This window comes from Tenrec ecaudatus, chromosome 13 (assembly GCF_050624435.1).
Source record: "Tenrec ecaudatus isolate mTenEca1 chromosome 13, mTenEca1.hap1, whole genome shotgun sequence".
In the NCBI taxonomy this organism is placed as follows: domain Eukaryota; kingdom Metazoa; phylum Chordata; class Mammalia; order Afrosoricida; family Tenrecidae; genus Tenrec; species Tenrec ecaudatus.
Window position 1 is genome coordinate 60086158 of NC_134542.1, and position 20269 is coordinate 60106426.

At 42.5% G+C, this 20269-nt stretch overlaps 1 protein-coding gene across 2 annotated transcripts; it reads left to right on the plus strand.

Moving 5' to 3' along the window:
* Nucleotides 1-279: 279 nt before the first annotated feature.
* PRKRA (protein activator of interferon induced protein kinase EIF2AK2) lies at nucleotides 280-18693 on the plus strand. 2 transcript variants are annotated; one of them, XM_075529198.1, is made up of 8 exons: nucleotides 280-493; nucleotides 1037-1200; nucleotides 5485-5566; nucleotides 12540-12618; nucleotides 14058-14175; nucleotides 15408-15502; nucleotides 16255-16429; nucleotides 18036-18693. In XM_075529198.1, the coding sequence occupies exons 1-8, from the start codon at nucleotides 429-431 to the stop codon at nucleotides 18191-18193; spliced, it is 936 nt and encodes a 311-aa protein (XP_075385313.1). In that variant the 5' UTR covers nucleotides 280-428; the 3' UTR covers nucleotides 18194-18693. The 2 variants fall into 2 exon arrangements, with proteins under 2 accessions (XP_075385313.1, XP_075385314.1); XM_075529199.1 differs by lacking the exons at nucleotides 280-493; nucleotides 5485-5566 and having other exon boundaries at nucleotides 1064-1200.
* The last annotated feature ends 1576 nt before the right edge of the window (nucleotides 18694-20269 follow it).

Here is a 20269-nt window from a genome sequence, read left to right on the forward strand (position 1 = left end):
GTGCTTCAAGCGCCCAGATCTGAGCCCACCAGCCTAGGCTCCGAGCAGGACCTGGCCTCCGGGTAAGGACAAAGCCCTGGGCCAGTGCGGATGCAGGCGGGCGGAGGTGCGCAGCCCAGGTGAGGAGGCACCGGGCGAGGGGCGGGCCGACGGGAGGGGCGCGGACCGTGTGCAGCCGCGGGGCGGGGCCTGGCCGGAAGAAGGGCCAGGAGTGGGGAGGCTTTTCGGGAGGCGTGGCCGGGGGGGCCGGCCCTGAGCCGAGGCTCCGCCTCCGCCCGTGTCCGCCCATCGCCACAGGGCTACCGGCCAGGCAGGGCGGAGGCGTGGGGGACCCGGAGGAGGAGGAGGGCGGCGGCGCCGGGACGCGGCTCTCGGGTACCGGCGGACCCTCGGGTCGAGGACGTCGTTGAGGGGCGCTCTTTCTCGTCATGTCCCAGAGCAGGCACCGCGCTGCGGCCCCGCCGCTGGAGCGCGAGGACAGCGGGACCTTCAGGTCAGCTCCAGCACCGCCGGGGCCTGAACGGGAGAGAGGGAGTTGAGGGAGGGGGGGGCATCCGGCTCTCCCGCGGCATTCTGGGAGAAGCCCCTGGGGCGCTCGCCCCTGCGTGGCCTGCTCGCGCGCTCGGCCCCGCCCTCTCACAGGCCCCGCCCCCTTGCGGTTGTGGACCACCTGGGCGGGGCTGGAGGCCAGAGGTGGCGCGCGGCCGCCTTACCTGAAGGCCCCAGCTCCGAGCCAGCCAAGGATTGCAGGCTTGGTCCTCAGTCTGAGCACCGGCCTCCGTCAGGTTCCCATGAGCACCCCGTACTGGCACTGAAGCTACCGCCCTAAATACCTCCCGCGCCCGCCCTGCCCCTGCGTGCGTGCCGCCGCGGGACCGGGAGCCTAGAGCATCCGAGCCAACTCTGGCTGCCAGGAAGCAGAGGCCCCGCCCCGGCCACTCTTGGTGGCTGTCAGGCTGGCCTCTGTGCTTATGCTACCCTCTCTTTCGCTGTCGCCGTCGTAAACAAAGCACACCTTTCCCCCTGTGTTTTGCAGTTCGGGGAAGATGGTTACAGCTAAGCCGGGGAAAACACCGATTCAGGTATTACATGAATACGGCATGAAGACCAAGAACGTCCCGGTTTATGAATGTGAACGATCCGACGCACAAGTGCCCACTTTCACCTTCAGAGTAACCGTTGGCGACATAGTCTGCACAGGTCTGTATGCACAGTTCACCCCATGCCCATGCTGGCTGGCAGTCTCAAGGCTTGGTATTGCTTTTCAGGTCGGAAAGGGGCGGTTTTTGCCAGAAACGGCCATGAGGATAAGGCACTTTTGAAACTGACACCTCGTTTCAGGTCACTGAAACATTCCAACTTTATCTGATTTTGTCCTTGATATGCTTTTCTTTAGGATTCCAAGGAAAGCTTATAAATGAAATTATGTTATCCAGGTCTTTGCAAGGCACTTCCTACCTTTGTTTTAGGGAGCAGCAGGAAGGGTTCTTGGGGCAGCCGTAGCTGGGTGATAGGTGTATTTGAGGCAATTTCCGATTAGAGGCGTAACTCTGGAATGTTCTGAGCATCTCACCCTCTCTGTTGTTCCTTTGCTATTTTGGACTACGTACATCTGATTTTGTATCCAACCTGAATGAGGAAGGCCACAAATGAATGAGAAGCTTCACAAATTCAGCAACTTCTAGTTGGGTATAGGTGTTTTACATGTTATCATTTTCATATATGAGGAAGCCAATTAAAGAGTTGATGAGTAATATATCCAAGTTCACAAAGCAATGAAATTTCAAGAGTTTAGACATACACTTTATAATAGTCTGTGAACCTGAGCAAATGATAACTGAAGTTACCCATCTATAGGTGTGAACATGATCTATTACAAACAAAACATTTCATCGAAATTTCGATTTGGACAAATCCCAAGAAAAGAATTTTTCAGTAAGAAGGCTGAAATTCTACCATCTGGTAATGGGTAGGCATCATTTGCTTTTGTCACTGTGGAAGTCCTGTTAAAATGTAGACGCTTTCTTGTCTGCGTGAGGTAGGTGGATTGTCGGCGCTGGCTGGAAGGTACCTTGTGTGAACTGGAGAGTCAACATGTTATTACTGCTTCATCTAGTCTTTGTTTAAATACCCACACCCACTGCTGTGTGATAGCGACACTATAGGATAGTAGCAGTACTCTATATGGATTCTGAGGCTGTCAGTCTTTATGGGAGCAGAAAGCCTCTTCTTTCTCCAGTGGAGCAGGCTGGTGGATTTGAACCTCCAATCTTATGTTTAGCAGCTTGACACAACCTAGCGTGTCACTAGGGCTTGTTTTACATACTGCACTGACTTCCTTTACAAGCTTATCTGCCTACAAGGCTTCTTATACTATCTAAAGCATGATAATTGTGAACTCTCTTTCTTTGGTGTAGGCCCAGTTACAGTGTTGGCTAATGCTTGATAGACACTGTCACATGGATACATCAAGGGCACCTCAAAATCACATTCTCCCAAATTGAACCTCTCTTTTTTTCCCCAAAAAACTTATGGTCCCAGCATTCCTTATCTCAACATAAGCAACTCCACCACCTGGTTGCTCATACTAGAAATAGGGGTTTTATCTTCTTAACCCTTTCCTTTACCGCTTGTCCAGTCAGTAACCAAATCCTACCATCTAAATATCTCCTGAAGTTGGTTTCTGTTTTTTGGATTATCTTCTGCCTACATCAGAGCTATGGTCTCAAAGATTTCTATCTGGTCTTGTAATATCCATTTCATTCTCCATACTACATTCAGTGTTTATTTTAGAATTCTAAGCTGTTCTTAGTTTCTCTGCTTAAAATCCTGTCACAGGTTTCCCTGTGGATAAATACAAATTTCATAACATGGCTTCCATACCTTGTTTTCTCCACGTGTGGTCAGCAGCGGCACTGACAGCAGGTGATGAACATGCAAGACGATCAGGCCCCATCCCTGAACTTCAGAATCAGAGTGCGCAGTTGAACTAAATTTCCAGGTGGTTCCTATGTACATGAAGGCACAAATTCACAAGATCTTTCTCTTCTCCAGGTGTCTAGCCTTTTCCCTCAAAATCTTGTCTCTCAGCCTGTTAGTCTTAAACTGTGCCCCAGGACTTAAGACTCCTGAGTACACTGTTTTGTGTTGCCTTTAAACTTTTGCAAGTGGTCTTTTCTCTGCTTAAACTGCTCTTTCTAAATCTCCACTCTCATCACCTTACTCCTTTCTACTAATCTTTTCAGTTTCTGATAGTTATCTCTTCCTCCTTGAGACCTTCTGTGTCCGTCCAAGAGGAGAGAAGCTGCATGCTTCACATGCTGTTTACAGGTGGAGCTCCAGCCTAGGCTGTAGTCTCTGTGCAGGAGCCTCAGTCCCGGATGACTTTGATAGTGGACTCACAGACATGGTCTGTGTGTGCCCTGACTTGGGCTACTCCTCTACTGTGCCCGCTCTCCTTCCACAGTAGAACTCATGTCAGCACCCTGAAACCACCTGGAAAGGTTCTCACTATCCAGTTGGAACTCAGCAGGGAAAAGATTACACTGATAATTCACAAGGTGCGATTGGTGACTGAAATTTAGACATGAACCTTAATGATTAGTGAGTTTTGTCTGTCCTCATCTATCCGCGAAAGGGATAGAGATGATATAGGATATATATATATATAAGTTGTCACCTTCTGTAGGAGTCCTGGTGGCGTAACGGTTATGTTTTGGGCTCCTAACCACGAGACTAGTCATTTGAAGCCACCAGGTAGCCCTTGAAAGAAAGACGAGGTTTTCTGCTCCCTTAGAGAGTGACAGTCTTGGAAACCTACAGGGGCAGTTCTCCCCTGTCCTGTAGGGTTACTGTGAGTCAGAATCGATGGCACTGAAGTTGGTTTCTGTTTTTTGGATTATCTTCTGTATATGACCTTCCCAGCAACCTGCCCCGTGTGCAGGCATGAGTGCTGAGAGGTTTGCTCCAGCCCAGGATGGGCCGTCAAAATAATTCGGCCCATTTTGCTGTCAAACAGCTTTGCTTAAAGTGACTCCTTTAAAATGAGCCCTTTGTTGCCGTCCAGAAAGTCAGTACTTACTCAGAGGAAGGAAACAATCACTCCCTCTACAGGAATAAAAGAATGAAATACTAACTTGTATTCTAAGAAAAGGTGACGTGGTCTGCTTTATCACAATTTTATTGTGTGTGTATGTATATATGTAGGGACAATAAAGATTTTATATAGGTAGGCAGAGAACCAAACGTGTAACTTTAAGATGTTTTTCCTGTGAGCAGCATTTTATTATAATGAGAACTGCATGCTGTATATGCTTCTATCACCGGATGTGTGTGTATGTGTGTGTGTCTGTGTGTGTATGCAGTCCCTAGGCTATGAACATCCAACTTAAAAACAAATTGCCCTTTATGGAGTATATCCTGGATGTAGGCTCTGTTTCAAGGGTTTCTCCTAATCCTGATAGCCATTTATCAGTCTGCCTCAAGCAAAGTAAGCATCGGTGCATATAAAAGCCAAAATATCATGGTAGCTGAGTTTTTCCAGAAGGAAATTTGGGCAGGACCACATTTTAATGCTTCCAGTTGGCACTAAGTCCATGACTAGCTCTAATTCTGTAAATTTTCCCTGACTTTGAAACAACTGAACCAACCACTCCAAAAAGCAACCTCACTACCAGCCTGAGATTCCCACTCATAGCAACCATATAGGACAGGGTAGAACTGCGCTCTGTGAGTTTCTGAGACTGTAACTCTTGGTGGGTTCGAGCTGGTGGTTTTAAGTGGGTTATAAATAGCAACCCAGCAAGCCACCTACACCACCAGAGCTTCTCATATCAGCCATTACTCCCAACCAATTCTTTTCTTGCCACACATGGCAGCCTAATCTTGCACTTCTACAAGAAAGACTCATTGCTACTGAGTTGATTCCAACTCTTAGCGAGTCTGTAGGACAAGGTAGCACTGCCCCTGTTTCAGAGACAAAAGTCTATGGAAATAGAAAGCCTTGTAACAGGTGTTGTTTCAAACTGTTGACCTCCTGGTTAGCAGCCCAATGCGTAAGCCCTACCACCAGGACTCGTCTCAGATTACAGTAAGGCAAGTAAGAACCCTAGGGATCTGCCCACCTCAGCAGCCTATCTAGCACCTGGCGAAACTAAAGCGATGTCCCTCTCCAAACATTCTCGCAGACTCCTGTTTGGCTTTTTATATGCATTGGTGTCTACCCGGCTTGAGGAAGGATGGGCTCTTCTACCACATCAAGAGAAACTGCTCGCTTGGGGAGTGAAGCGACTTAAGCTGTACCAGGGCATATGCCCCGCCCGCCACACTCATCACTGGCGGGCCATCAAATACAGCTCCATTCGAAACCAGGGACTGCCTGTGTGTATGTAGATCCTCTGGTGATTTTGTTTTGTGTTAAAAAAAAACAAACCATCTTTTTTATAATGGTTTTTCTGATTGTTTGCTTTTGTAACCATAATTCAGGTGAAGGTACAAGTAAGAAGCTGGCGAAACATAGAGCTGCAGAGGCTGCCATAAACATTTTGAAAGCCAATGCAAGTATTTGGTGAGCTCAATTTCTTTGTTCTGCAGCTCAAAAATATGGCTGAGGCAAGATCGAGAGTGTGAACATACCCACAGAAGCAGCAAAGTAAACTGTTGTTAAGTGTCTTAGCCCAGACATCCTGTTTCCCTATGAGAATCTGCGATACATTTGAAGACAGTTTAATCTTTAAGAAAGCAGGTCCAGCAAGCAGCTATTAAATGAAGAGTCTCAGGAACTAGGCTGTACTTATTTTTAAACCAAATAGAAGTTAGCTATAGAAAATTAGAGTTTATCTGGCTAATGTCTTTATTAAGATCTTGATCATTTCTACACCAAAGAAAGCAAGGCACGGGACAGAGAAAAGATCAGCTAAAAGCAGTGTTGTAGCTAAAAGTATAATTCATAAATACAGAAGAAATGAGGGAAATAAAAAAATCATCCTTAGCCAAGAAACAAAGTAAAAACATGGGCAAGAATCACCGGTGCATGTTAAAATTGGACCAAAGTATGATGAAACCAAAGATATTTGCACAGTCTCCAAATATATTCCCTACAAAATATTTATTTACTGCAATGCCAACAGTAATAATTTTCCAGTGTAAAAATCTGACAGGCACCGCCGTAACCATGTGGTCAGAGCCAATAGCACCAGTAAGGAAACACCGGTGTCACCCTCCCCTTGACGTGACAGGCTGAAAACTGTCCCATGGACTCCTGCCAGAAGTACACAACCTCAGACATGTCCCAAATTGGAGACCATTCTTCAAGATAGCTGGCTGGTGTTTTTTAAAATGTCAGGGAAATCACTGAATTGCAATTCCCTTCAATAAATCATGGCTGAATCTGGTACCAGTTGAAAACGGAAAAAAAAGTCATTGATTTATAAATTCAGACATCAGTATTTTTTTATACTAATATCATGCTTTATGCCTTACTATAATGCCAGTCTTCACTGCTTAATTAATATTCAAAGTGTTTTAGTCATATAGCAATACTGTGGGCGTTAGGTCCTCTTTCAGCGCTCCTCTTTCTAAGTCATTCTAAAGCTTTTGGATAGTTTAGATCAGCCCTTACCAGGGCTGCTGTTGCTGCTGCCTAGTCCGTTCTACCTTGTAGAGACCCTGTGCACAGCAGAAGGAAACACTGCCTGGTCCTGCACCATGGTTCTGATGTCTGAGCCCATTGCAGCCACCCAGTCGATCTGTCTTGTCTAGGGGCCTTTCTCTTCTTTTGGCTGCCCCTCCATAAAGCCCGCCTATAGGGACTAGTCTCTCCTGATAACATGTCCAGAATGCATGAGACCAAGTCTTACCATCTTGCTCGTAAGGAGTGTTCTGGCTGTTGTTCTTTCAAGACAGGTTTGTTGTTATTTGGCAGTTCGTGGTACTTTCAATATTCTCCACCAGCAATGCATAGTTCAAATGCATTGATTCTTCACAGTTTTCCTTACTCGATGTCCAAATTTCATATGCATATGAGGTGATTGAAAACACAAAGGCTTACGTCAGACACATATTAGTCTTCAAAGTAACATCCTTGTTTTTCAGCACATTAGAGGGGTCTTGTGTGGCAGATTTACTTGATGCAATGCATTGTTTGATCTCTTGACAGCTGCTACCAGGAGCATTGATTGTAGATTCAAGAAAGACAGAATCTTTTCAGTCTTAATCTTTTCTCCGTTTATCATGATGTTACCTGGATGGCCCAGTTGTCAGGATTTGGGTTTTCTTTACATTGAGTTGTAATCTGTGCTGAAGGCTTCAATCCTTGATCTTTATCAGCAGATACTTCAAATCCTCACTTTCAGCAAGCAAGGTTGTGACCTCTGCATATCACAGGTTGTTAATAAGCTTCCTCCAACCAATCCTGATGCCACATTCTTCTTCAGATAATCCATTTTCTCTGATGATTTGCTCAGCCTACAGATAGAATTAGTGAGAGGAGACAACCTTGGTGCCACCTTTCCTGATTGAAACCATGCAGTGTTGCCTTGTTCTCTCTGCACAACTGCCTCCTGATCTATGCACAGGTTCCACAAGAGCACAATTAGGTGTTGGTATTCCCTTTCTGCTCAAGGCTGTCTGTAGTTTGTTATGATCCACATAGTTGAATGCCATGGCATAGTCAATAAAACACAAGTAAACATCTTTCTGGTATTCTCTACTTCCAGCCAAGATCCAGCTGATGTCAGCAATGACATCCTTTGTTCACATCCTCTTCTGAACCTGACCTGAAACTCTTGCAGGTCACTGCCAATGTACTGCTGCAAACATTGTTTGGATTATTTTCAGCAGATTGTACTTGCATGTGATATCAATGACACTGTTCTATACTTTGGACATTGTTGGGTCACACTCTTTACAATGGGCACAAATACAGAGCTCTTCCAATCAGTTGGCCATGCAGCCGTCTTTCAAATTTCTTGGCATAGATGAATGAGTATTTCCAGTGCTTCATCAGTTGGTATACCATCAATTCCTGGAGCCTCATTTTTGCCTCTTTCTTCCGTCACTTCCATTGTTTCTTGCTTATGTGCTGCCTCTTGAAACTGTAATGTAGACTAGTGATTTTGAGTAGAGTGATTCTGTGTATTTCCATCTTTTGGTGCTTCCTACATCATTCAGTATTTTGTCTGTAGAATCTTTCAGTGTTGCAACTTGAGGTTTGAAAATTTTCTTTAGTTCTTTTAATTTAAGATGAAATTTGGTTTTTGGTTTTCTAACTCTAGGTCTTTGCACATTTCATTATAATAATTTACTTTGCCTTCTCGAGCTTCCCCTTGAAATTTTATATTCAGCTCTTTAGATTTATCATTTATTCCATTTGCCTTAGCTATTCCAGGACTGAAAATGAATTTCACAGTCTTTTCTGACATGCACGCTGATCTCTTCTTTCTTTTCGGTCTTTTTCAGGGCCTTTGCTTTCTTCATGTATGAGGTTCTTGATGTTGGACCACAGCTCCTCAGGTCCTGAGATGTTGTCTAAATGTGTGTGATATATTTTCAAGGTCGTATTTTAGCTCTTGTGGGTTGGTTTTAATTTTCTTCAGCTTCAACTTGAACTTACATTTGAATAATTGATGGTCTCTTCCATAGGGAGACCCTGGCCTGGTTTTATCTGCTGATAGGCTTCTCCATATTGGTCTTACAAAATTCTATCTATTGGATCTCCTACTTCATGTCTGTCACCAAGACCCTATTTTCCATCTACTCATCCTTGCTCTCTGTGTACAACTTTTGCATTCTAAATCACCAAAAATTCTCAATACATCTTGATCACGCATTTTCAGTTTCATTTCTTTTATCACAAACTTTCATGGTCAGTGCATAAATTTGAATAGTAGTTATATTAATTGCATTTCCTTGAATTCAGATAGATATAGTGCTATCACAGGTTGTGGGGGTACGGTTCCCCACACTCAAATGGGTCCTCAGGAGCAACTTCGTGATTATGGAAAATAAGAAAAACAGACTGCAGGGCACAGGGGCTCCTTGTCCCTATGTCAGGAGCAAGAGCATGAATGTATTCTTCAGTGGGTATATATAATGGGGATTACTGGTCTTTCAGAAGGCATCCACATCATACAGTGAACATATTACAGTCAACGGGTAATATAAGCTGGTAACGTAATAAATTAGCAGTGAAGTGAGTCATCATCGTGACGTAGTGCCAGTTGACCTTGAATGCCCTTGATCCCTCCGGGGGAGGGGTGTGTGTGACATATTGTGGTAGGTTCGCCTATAGAACTGGATTGCTCTTCTCTACAGAAAACTTTCAAGCATAGCAACTAGCTAGGCGCTAGATGTAGGACTGAGGCATCTTTTATGGGATCTCCTATGACTGTTCCATAATAAGGCCTATTGGGGGCGGGGGGGGGCACACGTTCAGCCTGGAGAATGTGTATTTGAAGGCATTGCTATTTCGGAACAGTGGAGCTCTTTCTCTAAATAGGACCAGTTTTCTAGGCCCGTGGTTGTGAGTTACGGAGTAAGGCCAGATACACTCGTCCAAGTCCTCAGTTTACCACAGCAGACGACATCGTATGTCAAGATAGTTCTTGAAACGTCCTTTTTTATTAAGAAGGCAATGCCATTCTTGATTGTGTCATTCCTGGCACAGTACCCTGATCTACAGTGGCTTATACCAGTCCGCTTCACTCACTAAGGCCTAGAAGATCCATCTTTATACATTTCATTTCATTTTTAATGCCTTTCCATTTTCTTAAGTTCATACTTCCTAATTTTATATTTGTAGCTCATCAGCAAATGAAGTTTGCAAAGGCTCACTGCATCATGTCATTGTGACTGACTCGACTTTGAGCAGGGGCTTCTCCTCAGCCAGATGTTCCACACCTTCTGCCCCGAGGGGCTCACCGTCTGGCTCTGTGTCTGCTGCTGTTCGCGAGTGCCTGACAGTGTCTCCATGCTGTCCATAGGGTTTTCTGTGGCTAATTCCTCTGAAGTGCACAGCCTAGTCCTCCCGCTGTCTGTCCTTCATCGGGGAGTGCTTCTGAGATGTGTTCGCTCTGGGTGACCCTGCTGCGATTTGAAACGCCAGTGAGATCGCTTCCAGGACCACAGCAACACTCAAGCCCCCAGGAGACAAGCTGACGGACAGGAGGTGGCCTCTGTGTGTGTGTAGCATGGTAACCCTATAGATAGGCCCTTGGCTGAGACAAGCCTGATCCGCCGCATGTGATGTTTGATTCCCTAGGGTCATGCATTGTAATTAGTAGCTTTCAAGATGTGCCAAATGACATAACAGGTATTGGGTTCTCTACTCTCCCACCCCTTCCTTTCCTCAGTGATGGTCACACTGTGGGTGTGTCCATACAAAGTGTTGGGTACATTTGTGAAAATGAGCAGATGATCTGAATGTTCTTTTCACACATGAGCAATTAATTTTGTCAGCAAAAAGATTTATAGACCTTGCAAATATATTTGCTTCTCGCAGGTAAGATGGGGATTACTAAGCTGTAATCAGGCCTAGGGTGATTGAATACAGAGGCTTTCTCACTTCTCCATCACAGTTACTTGGGTAGCTTCGGCATGCAGCGGAGTAAATGAATGCTCAAATAAGGTCCGCCTATGTGTAAAGCTTGGCATTCTGGCAGTTAAAAAAGGACTTGAGGAAGTGGCAAAAACTAAACTTCATTTGTCACGGATAAATGGTTTTCCAGTTACCTCAGAGGTAGTAGCTTGGAATGTAGCTTTCTCGTGTCAGGCACTGAATTCCATAATAGCTAGTAATTTCAAACCACCTAGTAGAAATGGTCTCTTTCCTTTAACCAGAATATCTACATGATGACACCTGATTCATGCAGGCCATCTGTTTGTAGCTTACTATAAATCTTAGTGGATTATCCCAGAACTACCACACGGTAGATCAAAGTTACCTTCCCCCATGGTTATTTAGATGGAAAAGCATTTATGATCCATGTTATCCCCTTACCAGGCTAAACTTAGGCTTCCTGGATAGTTATTGGTCTTCTCCTGGTGCAGTTAGAACAATAGTATAGTTTAAATACATTTTTATTGAACATCTGTGGTACAGCTCCCCACAGTGCTTATGAAGCTAAGTAACGCACAGTCCCTACCATCAATGAGCTTACAGTATGGACAGTAGAGGGGAGATGATGGTGGACAAATATTCATAAGCGTGTATAATTTGTGATCAAATAATTTCCTTGAGAACCACTGATTCAAAGAAGAGAAGCTTTCTTCCACTGGGGTATAAAAAGAGAAGCTGCGTTTTTTTCTGTTATTTTTTGGTTTTTGTGAAGATACACAGTATACGAGGTACTCCCCCACTGCCACCAAAAAAAAAAAAAAAAACTGGAATTGCACTGGACAGAGCAGAGCTTTCATAGTACACATTTTTTTCCTGCTAGGAAAACATCGAGCAACTCGCTCTGAGTTAGTGCACCCAGTAGTGTCACTTGGGAAGGTGTGCTACAAATTTTTTAGTACAAGTTTTAAGATAACAGCGTGAGACTGAAATTTTGTTTCCTGCTCAAGAAAAATGCTGCAGAAACTTGTGATGTTGAATACAGCTGACAAGGACACTGCTATGGAAAAAAGTCATGTGTACAAGTGGTTTTCTCATTTGAAAAAAGGTGAAATATCTATTGATGACAAATCTTATTCTGGACATCCGTCAGCTTCCCGAACGGATGAGAATATCGACCCATAGTGCATTTGAAGTTCATTCCACCAGGTCAGACTATTTAGAGATTCTGAAAAGATTGCATGACAACGTGTGACAAGAAAGGCCTGATTTGTGGCCGATGGGGCCGGGGGACTGGTTTTGCCACCATGGCAATGCACCTGCTCATGCAGTAATCTCAGTGCATCCGTTTTTGGCAAAAAACAACATTCTTCATTTGCCCCACACCCCTTACTCACCTGACCCCGCTCCATAAGACTTCTCTTTGTTTCTGGGAATAAAGGGGCCGTGAAAGGACGGCGATAGGAGGACATGGAAGAGGTGAAGGAGAAAACGAGGGAGGTGCTGTCAGCCATCCAAACAGATGTTTGAAAAGTGTTTCCAAAATTGGAATTGCAGATTTGATAAATGTTATTAAGTGATGGAGAATACTTTGAAGGTGATGAGTTTGTTTTGTTAAAAAAGAAAAAATTTAAATACATAGCTTTGAAAAAATTCCAGGTTTTTTGGGGTACCCACTCATACACCGATTTCTACGTGTGCCATTCTGGATACTGGTCCCATTCTTCAAGTGCATCCATTCCCACCCTCCTTTAGCAAATTGGCCTTCCTTTACTAACACACTCACTGCCCTCTTAAGTTTCATAGGGGCCTGAGGTACTGTTTGGATGATGAGCAGATTGGATGCCCAGGGAAGAGGTTTGCGAAGAGGGGATTCCCAATAGAAGGAATGGCAAGAGTCAAAATGCCACTTTAAAATACGCATCATTTATATAATAATTTGTTTATAACAAACTATTTTGTTTTGTAACCTTAAACAAATGTTTAGCTTTGCAGTTCCTGACCCGTTAATGCCTGATCCTTCAAAACAACCAAAGAGCCAGCTTAATCCTATTGGATCCTTACAGGTAAGTCATGCAATTTTTCCATGTGGAACATTTTTCTACTGATCAGAGATTTTATTACAGGAGTTACGACAGAGAATTAATATTTTAAAGATAAGATGGTGAACTATTTTGTTTTCCAAGTTAAAATCATTCAATATTAAAGAACTAACTTTAAATTATATTTCTATTTACATACGTTTTGGATTTTCATCCATATATAATATTTGCTTTGGGTTTGTGGAATTCTCATTTGAGATCAACAGGACCTCAGTGCACCCAAGTGTTTTATACATTAAGAATATATATTTTTTTAATTTTTATTAACATTTTTAGAATTTTTTATTATCTTTATACTGGGGGCTCTTACAGCTCTTTAACAATCCATACTTCAATTGTATCACATTTGTACATATGTTGCTATCATTTTTTAATTAATCATTTTATTGGGGGCCTCTTACAAATCTTATAACAATCCATCATTCAATAGTATTAAGCATACTTGTACATATGTTGCCATCATCATTTTCAAAACAATTTTTTTCCTGCTTGAGCTGTTTGTATCAGCTCCTCTTTTCTCCCCCCCTCCCAACCTTCCACCCTTGTAGACCCTTGATAAATGATAATTATTATTTTCCATATTTTACACCATCCGCTGTCTCCCTTCGTCCACGTTTCTGTTGTTCGTCCCTTAGTGGGGAAGTGTTTATACCTCGATTATTATAATTGGTTCCCTGTTTCTCCCCCATTTACCCCCAACCTTTCCCCTACCCTCATGGTATTGCTACTCCCAGTACTGTTCCTGAGGGGTTTATCTGTGCTGGATTCCGGGTGTCGAGAGCTCAGAATATTAGTACTTCTGTTGTGACAGAAGACTTTGTAAGGAACTCATTTTGGGTAACCTAACTCAAAACAAAGGCTGCTCATTTGCTTATTACAGATACATTTTTTTCCAGCTGTGAACTTCTGCGTACAGAATCGCCTTCCTTGCAGATTTTCCACATGCTTTGTTATCCAGCTAGTCCGTTGGTCTCTTTCCTGCTTTGTTTTTCTATGTTTTCTTTACCTTCCTCAACCTAATCCGAGTCTCTGCAGTCCCTGCTCCTCATAGTTAGCCAGCTGTGGGCATGGACGTCTTTAGCAGAGGGAAGGCCTTGAGCAATGACACCTACAGATGTCCTTTCTGGTGCTCCTGAAGGGGGTAATGGCAGCCTGCCATTTGAGCTCTGTGATGTCAGCTTACTGTGGCCTCCTGGAGCAGTGCCATTCTTCACTTGGCATTGTGGACTGATAAAACACAAACATTTCTGGAGCGTCTCTGAACACTGTAGGGTCTTTCCTCACTTTTCCACTGTCTAAAAGCAGTATAATAGAAATGCATTAACACTCAGGAGAGAGTATCATGTCTGCTTGGGCCATTACATAGTTAAAATCATTACTGAAGCCTTATGTTGATTTTATAGGAATTGGCTATTCATCATGGCTGGAGACTGCCTGAGTATACACTTTCCCAAGAGGGAGGACCTGTTCATAAGAGAGAATATACCACAATTTGCAGGCTAGAGTCATTTATGGAAACTGGTACTTTTTTTTTTTCCCTCACCTTCCTACAGTTAGAGGCATTTGAAATGTTTTCAGATGAGGAATGACTCCGGAAATTTCTTTTGTAATAACTTTTCAATTCTGTGGATGAAAATTTTATATATTCCTGTTTTAATAACTAACATTGAATTTAAAAATAAGTATTTAGCTTAAGCATATTTATATGCTTTTAATATGCTATTAAAAAATAAGAGTTTATTAATGGAAAGATAAGTAATTGACCAAACTTAGAAGGAATCTTTGCTGTATTAGTGATTAAAAAAACAAAACTCATTTTGGACAACTAAGTCCTTAGGAGTTTAAACATCTTTTGTTCTGGAAGATAAGAAAACCAGAGAGAAAATGCGGTTGAGAAGAAGGTGACTTAATAAAAACTAGATGGCAAAAATTAGCACTGAATGAAAATAAAGTGGAATTGCCCTTTTGTATTACAGCCACTTCAGGTTTGGTTGGTTTGGTTTGGTTTGGTGTGGCAAAGGCCCTAAGCTGAGAAAGAGTAGTCACGTAGAAAAGTACTATGAATGACAGTTCCTGTTTACTCTCTGGCATGTTGTTTTTACTCTTTTAAAAGTGCACTAGGAGAAAAATTTTACCATTGGCCAAATCGTTTCAAGTAATAAATTACATGCCTGTGAGAAGAGCTTGTAGCACAGGCTAGTGCAGAGAACACTGGGCCAACAGCAGGCTCTGCACTTCCATTCTTGAAAGAGTCCTGCGTTGTAAATTTAGGCAGAGATTTCTTAAATCTCCCTATACCTCAGTTTTAATGCATAAAAGAAAAACATTGAAGTAGATTATATTTGTGGTGTATTTAAATCCCAGCATCCTCTGTAGCCTTATTAGTGCTTTAGAAAAGAAGTCCCACCTCGTTGTCTGTTTATAGAAGACAATAAGCAAAAAATCAGCATTGAAAGATAAGGGGTTGTTATTCAGTTGTACCTGGACACATTTGAGTATTTGGCCAAAATTAACACAAAAGTGATTCTTTAAAGTGAATATAACTGTGTTGTTGTTTGTTTTTTTTTAAAAAAGTATAGCTATTTCCAAAAAATAGTGAGGACATAGCTTCAAAATCCTAAGAATGCCAGGTTAAGAAGTGTGTTAACACCATGAGGTTATTATCTGATCTGACACAATACTTTAAATATGAAATCACCCTTTGTGAGCATTCATTTCTCTTCTAACATCCACCATTTCTTTCTCTTCGTTAGGAAAGGGGGCGTCAAAAAAACAAGCCAAGAGAAATGCTGCGGAGAAATGTCTTGCCAAATTCAGTAATATTTCTCCCGACAACCACATTTCTTTAGTAAGTAATGCTCAAAAGTTCTATTGGTGTAATTAAACATCTTTCCTCCAGGAAACCATCTGTAATTTCTTGTTGTCTGGGTCCTCCCAGTGTCATTTTAAACATTTCTTCATGTTCAGTGTCCACTACTACAGCTTTATCTGGCTTCCAAATGTCAGTTTGGGCCACAAGGCTGACAAGGTAGGGGAGGCTTTGGGAAGATGAAAGACCTCTCCCTTTGAAAAAAGCCACCTGGCACCCTGCCATTCATTTGAGTGGTGATAGCTACGCATTCTTCCCAAACAGCACGTTTCAGCTTTTCGACAGTTTCACTGTTTTCTTTCTAAATGTCGGTTGATTGATAGGGAACACAGGACCTATTAAGATATTGAAGTTATTTTATATTTTGATTTATAATTGCTCCAATAGGCAAATTCAATTGTTTTCAGATCTGCATATGATGATCTTAAATAGATTGTACTTCTTACATGACCATCAGGAAATTTCACTGAGACACCATTGTATTAAGAGTATCCCTAAATACTTCTATTTTACTGCAAGTACTTCATTTAATAAAAACAAAAACAAAAAATGTGTGGTATGTTTTTAATGAATATCCTTGTTAATGTTGTCTAGTTTAAATTGAAAAGTTAACCAAATGGTATCCATTTAGCCATGTTTTAGAGAGTTCTAGATGTGCATGTACTTTTAATGATAATAGTGTTGGAACTCAGTGGGAGCTAAGAGTGGAGGTCTTAATCTGTGTTTTCCAGACAAACCTCGTGGAGCACACTCTAGGTTGTACTTGGCATTCCTTAAGGAATTCTCCTGGTGAGAAGATCAACTTCCTGAAAAGAACCCTTCTCAGTATTCCCAACATGGATTATATCCAGCTACTTAGTGAGATCGCCAGGGAACAAGGTTTTAATATAACATATTTGGATATAGGTATGATTTTTCCCTCTTTCGCTTATCTCAAGAAATGTTGTTTCTTTAAAGATAATTGAGAATCAGAAATTTGTATTCTAATATATCTTTTTGCTCTGGAGTGCTGACTATATGTAATTATCAGAGTATATATTTACAGAGTTATTAATGCCCTATTATTTTGAAAAATAATAGTTAATGTCTATACTGTTACAGTAGCAAATATAATAATAGCTAAGATTGACGGGCATAGTTCTAAGGACCCTCACAGATCAACTTACAGAGTCCTCAAACGAACCTCGGTGCCTCAGAGGCTCAGTGATCCTCATGAAGGAGCCCTGGTGACATAGTGGGAACACTTTAGGCTGCTAGCCACAAGGTCAGCAGTTCAAACTCACCAACCACTCCAAGGGAGGGAGATGAGGCTTTCTACTCCCAAAAAGGGTTACAGCCTTAGAAACCCAAAAGGGCATTTTTGCTGTGTCCTGTAAGGTAGGTAGCTGTGAGTCAAGTGACGCAGTAACAGTGGATGAAGAAAGTAAGGTAGAGAAAGGCTGAGAAATGTCTCCCAAGATTATATAGTTAGTCAGTGTGGTAGCGATGGTGAAGCTAGGTTACAGAAGAGCCCTAATTAAATACACTGCTACCCTAGTCCTCATGTCTAGGTTGGTAAATGAGAAAGCGTTCTACAGCAAGGGCCAAGTGTACGGAGGCCAACCCTCTTCTCTGCTCTGCCACTGTCCCAGTGCTGGGAGAAGGCGAATGCAGACAAGTTCATTCATGGCTTTTCTGCCATTATCTGCCATCGCCTAGATTCTCTCACCTCTGCTCATAGAGACAAATGGCTCACAGATTGAAAATCAGATCCATGTGCATCTTACATTACTTTAGTTGTAAAGCTGACTGATTGGATGGGGTTTGGTTTGGGTTGTTAATTGTTTTGGTGTACCTCCACCATGAAATGCAAAGTGTTGGGCAGCTGTATTTTAGCCCTGATGAGAAGAGAAGTAAGGGTCTCAAGTGTCAAAGCCATTAGCACTGGGAGAAAGGGGTATTTTAATAGCTGGAAGAGTTGCTTGTTTTTTGAATTTTCTCTACTCTTGGGGATTGGATATTGGATCAAGGGTACTATTTTAATATATTAAGAGTGATGCAGCACCTGAGAATTTACTGCAGGTCGACAGAAAGGATGACTGGAGGGAGACTCCTTGTCAGTAAGTAACTACAAAAGGGACATGTGTTGAATGCTTGGGAGGCAGACATAAGTCACAAATATTGACTTTGAAGAAACTTCCTGTGGTCCAGGAACTTGCCAACGCTTTCAACTAGCCACATTAGAACTGCCGCCTTGGGAGTTTTTAAGAAAAGTTTAGACTCCCACCAGCTCTGACCCCCTCAACCCCGTGTTTCAGGTGGAATAGGTTAGGGTGTGGTTTGCGCAGCTGTATTTTTAACGTCCCTCGAGGGACAGTTCTGGAATCACTGCCATAGCTAGACACGAAGTTTTGTTTCTGTTTGTGGTCACGTGCATGACAAAGCGGATGAGTAAGTAGACTAGTCTTGCTTTCACAAAAGACCTGCCTATTGATGCTTGGCATTAACTGTCATGTTTGCTCTGTCATTACAGAAGAGCTGAGTGCCAATGGACAGTATCAATGTCTGGCTGAACTGTCAACTAGTCCTATCACAGTCTGTCATGGCACTGGGATCTCCTTCAGCAATGCCCAGAGCGACGCAGCGCACAATGCCTTACAGTACTTAAAGATAGTGTCTGAAAAAAAGTGAATTGGGGGCAACTTAGAAAACCCGCCAGTAGCGCATAGAAAGCCCTTGCCCCCTTCCAAGTGAAGTGTTTACTGTGCTGTATGAGTTTGTGAGCTGTTTTTAAATGTCTCCATAGATTCCACCAGCATCCCAGACTTAATTACCCCAGCAGTTGTCCCTAGCTCTTTTTAATGGCTTCAACTTTGTATGGGTGTATTGTATTTATAAACGCTGTACCACACGGCAAAAAGCTCCCATTTTACAACGCCATGCACACAGGAGGATGAAAATACATGTGTTTTGTTTCTGAGGTTGGTGACAATGATCAAAAGAAACTACAGATAGCAACAGTTTCTTACTGTTTGTACCCGGTTTTGTAAAGGGAATTCAAAGGACGCCTTTCAGAATTAAGTGTTGAGATGCCGTCCATAACAGGATTGTATTGACTGCAAATTTTCTGGAAAATGACTCGTCTACTGTGTATTTGAATCCATGTAATAAAAAGCTGTTGTTTTACTGAAGTTTTGTGAATTTTATTAAAGACTTCATGGTGGGCCCTTTGTATTTTGTATTTTTTAACAGTTTTCTTGGCACATAATCCACATATCATACAATTCAATAATTCAGTCATATCAAGAAGAATCATACAACCATTACCACAGTCAATTTTGGAATTCTTTTTTCATGGTTAAATCACTTAAAAAATCATTTTATTGGAGGACTCTTACAAATCTTATAACAATCCATCATTCTATAGTACTTGTACAACACATACTTGTACATGTGTTGCCATCATCATTTCCAAAACAATTTCTTTCTAATTGTCCCTTGGTATCAACTCTTCTTTTTTATCCCTCCCCCCATCACTTTTAAAATGAGTTGTATAATCACAATAAGTTATAGTGCTCTCTCCCCGTTCCCACATACATTACTCCCCATATCCCCGCATCCTCCTTATTGCCCACCCTAGGTTAGTCCTGGTAGACTAAGGAAACACATTCCAAGAGCAATTAAATATTGAGAAAACAGCCCAGTCCAGGTCAAGTCCATTATGAGCCCATATGGCCAATACCAATCTATAAATTCCTCTTCAGGCTCAAGAAACACATGCAATGATGCTGAATGCAGGATGATCCCAGGCCACTGCATGGAAAGTCTTGTGGATCCAGTGGCGGTAGAAGCATGTCAGCACTGACAGAGGTCTCTACAGAGTTCCTCCAGCTCAGGGCACTAGCATAGCTCCATGTGTCTTGTCACCCGCAATGTCTCCCAGGGGTGATCCTGTGTACTGCCTCCAGTCAGCTATTTATCTCCTTTGTGCCTCCAAATGAGGTCATCAAGCTGAGACCTGATTGACAGGCTAAACTTGATCCTTTCACTCCTAAGTCTCAAATTGACAACAAATTATGGAACTGACACACACACACACACACACACACCCCTATAAATCCTTGCATCAGTTACCTCTATGCATCTACTGTGCTTCACAAACTGGAAAACCATACAGAATAAATAAAGTGGTAAGGGTAAAATAATCATAAAGATAACATTTAAAAGCCAGGGAAGACATTTTTATCCTGGAACAATCAAGAAATACTTGCACCTGACTTAGAACTTTTAAGCCAGGGACTGCCTACATTGGTGAAAGGCCTGCACACTACGTAGAAAACTGTTGGTGGAGGTGCTCCTCATGTCTGTACAAAACACACCGTCTCTCCCCTGTAGAATCAGTTGAAGCATATCAGTACAGAGTTCAGAGAAACACTTGGAAGAAGAGAACTATAAATGGTAGGTTTTTGCAATCTCGGTCAATAAGTGTTGATCCTGAAAGAAATTGGTAATATATATTTTTCTGCTTGGAAAACATATGTGGTTGGAATCATTTGGGAATAATAAACCTAGAGAGCAAAGATTTCATTCAACACTAAATACTGAGGGAACTAGTAAGATGCCATGACCATTTTGTGGAGTTAGGAAATTGGCTTACAGGACAGGAAGACTGCCAGGGGAGAGACGGTGTGTTTTGTACAGACATGAGCGCCTCCACCTACAGTTCTCTACGTAGTGTGCAGGCTAAGGGATTGTAGTGCCCTGCCA

Bases quoted from the DNA above. Each gene is read 5' to 3' on its own strand.
- PRKRA (XM_075529198.1), top strand. From the start codon at position 429: ATGTCCCAGAGCAGGCACCGCGCTGCGGCCCCGCCGCTGGAGCGCGAG. The intron at 1,201-5,484 runs GTCTGTATGCAC...ACCATAATTCAG, and splicing joins TGGCGACATAGTCTGCACAG to GTGAAGGTACAAGTAAGAAG. The intron at 16,430-18,035 runs GTATGATTTTTC...CTGTCATTACAG, and splicing joins TATAACATATTTGGATATAG to AAGAGCTGAGTGCCAATGGA.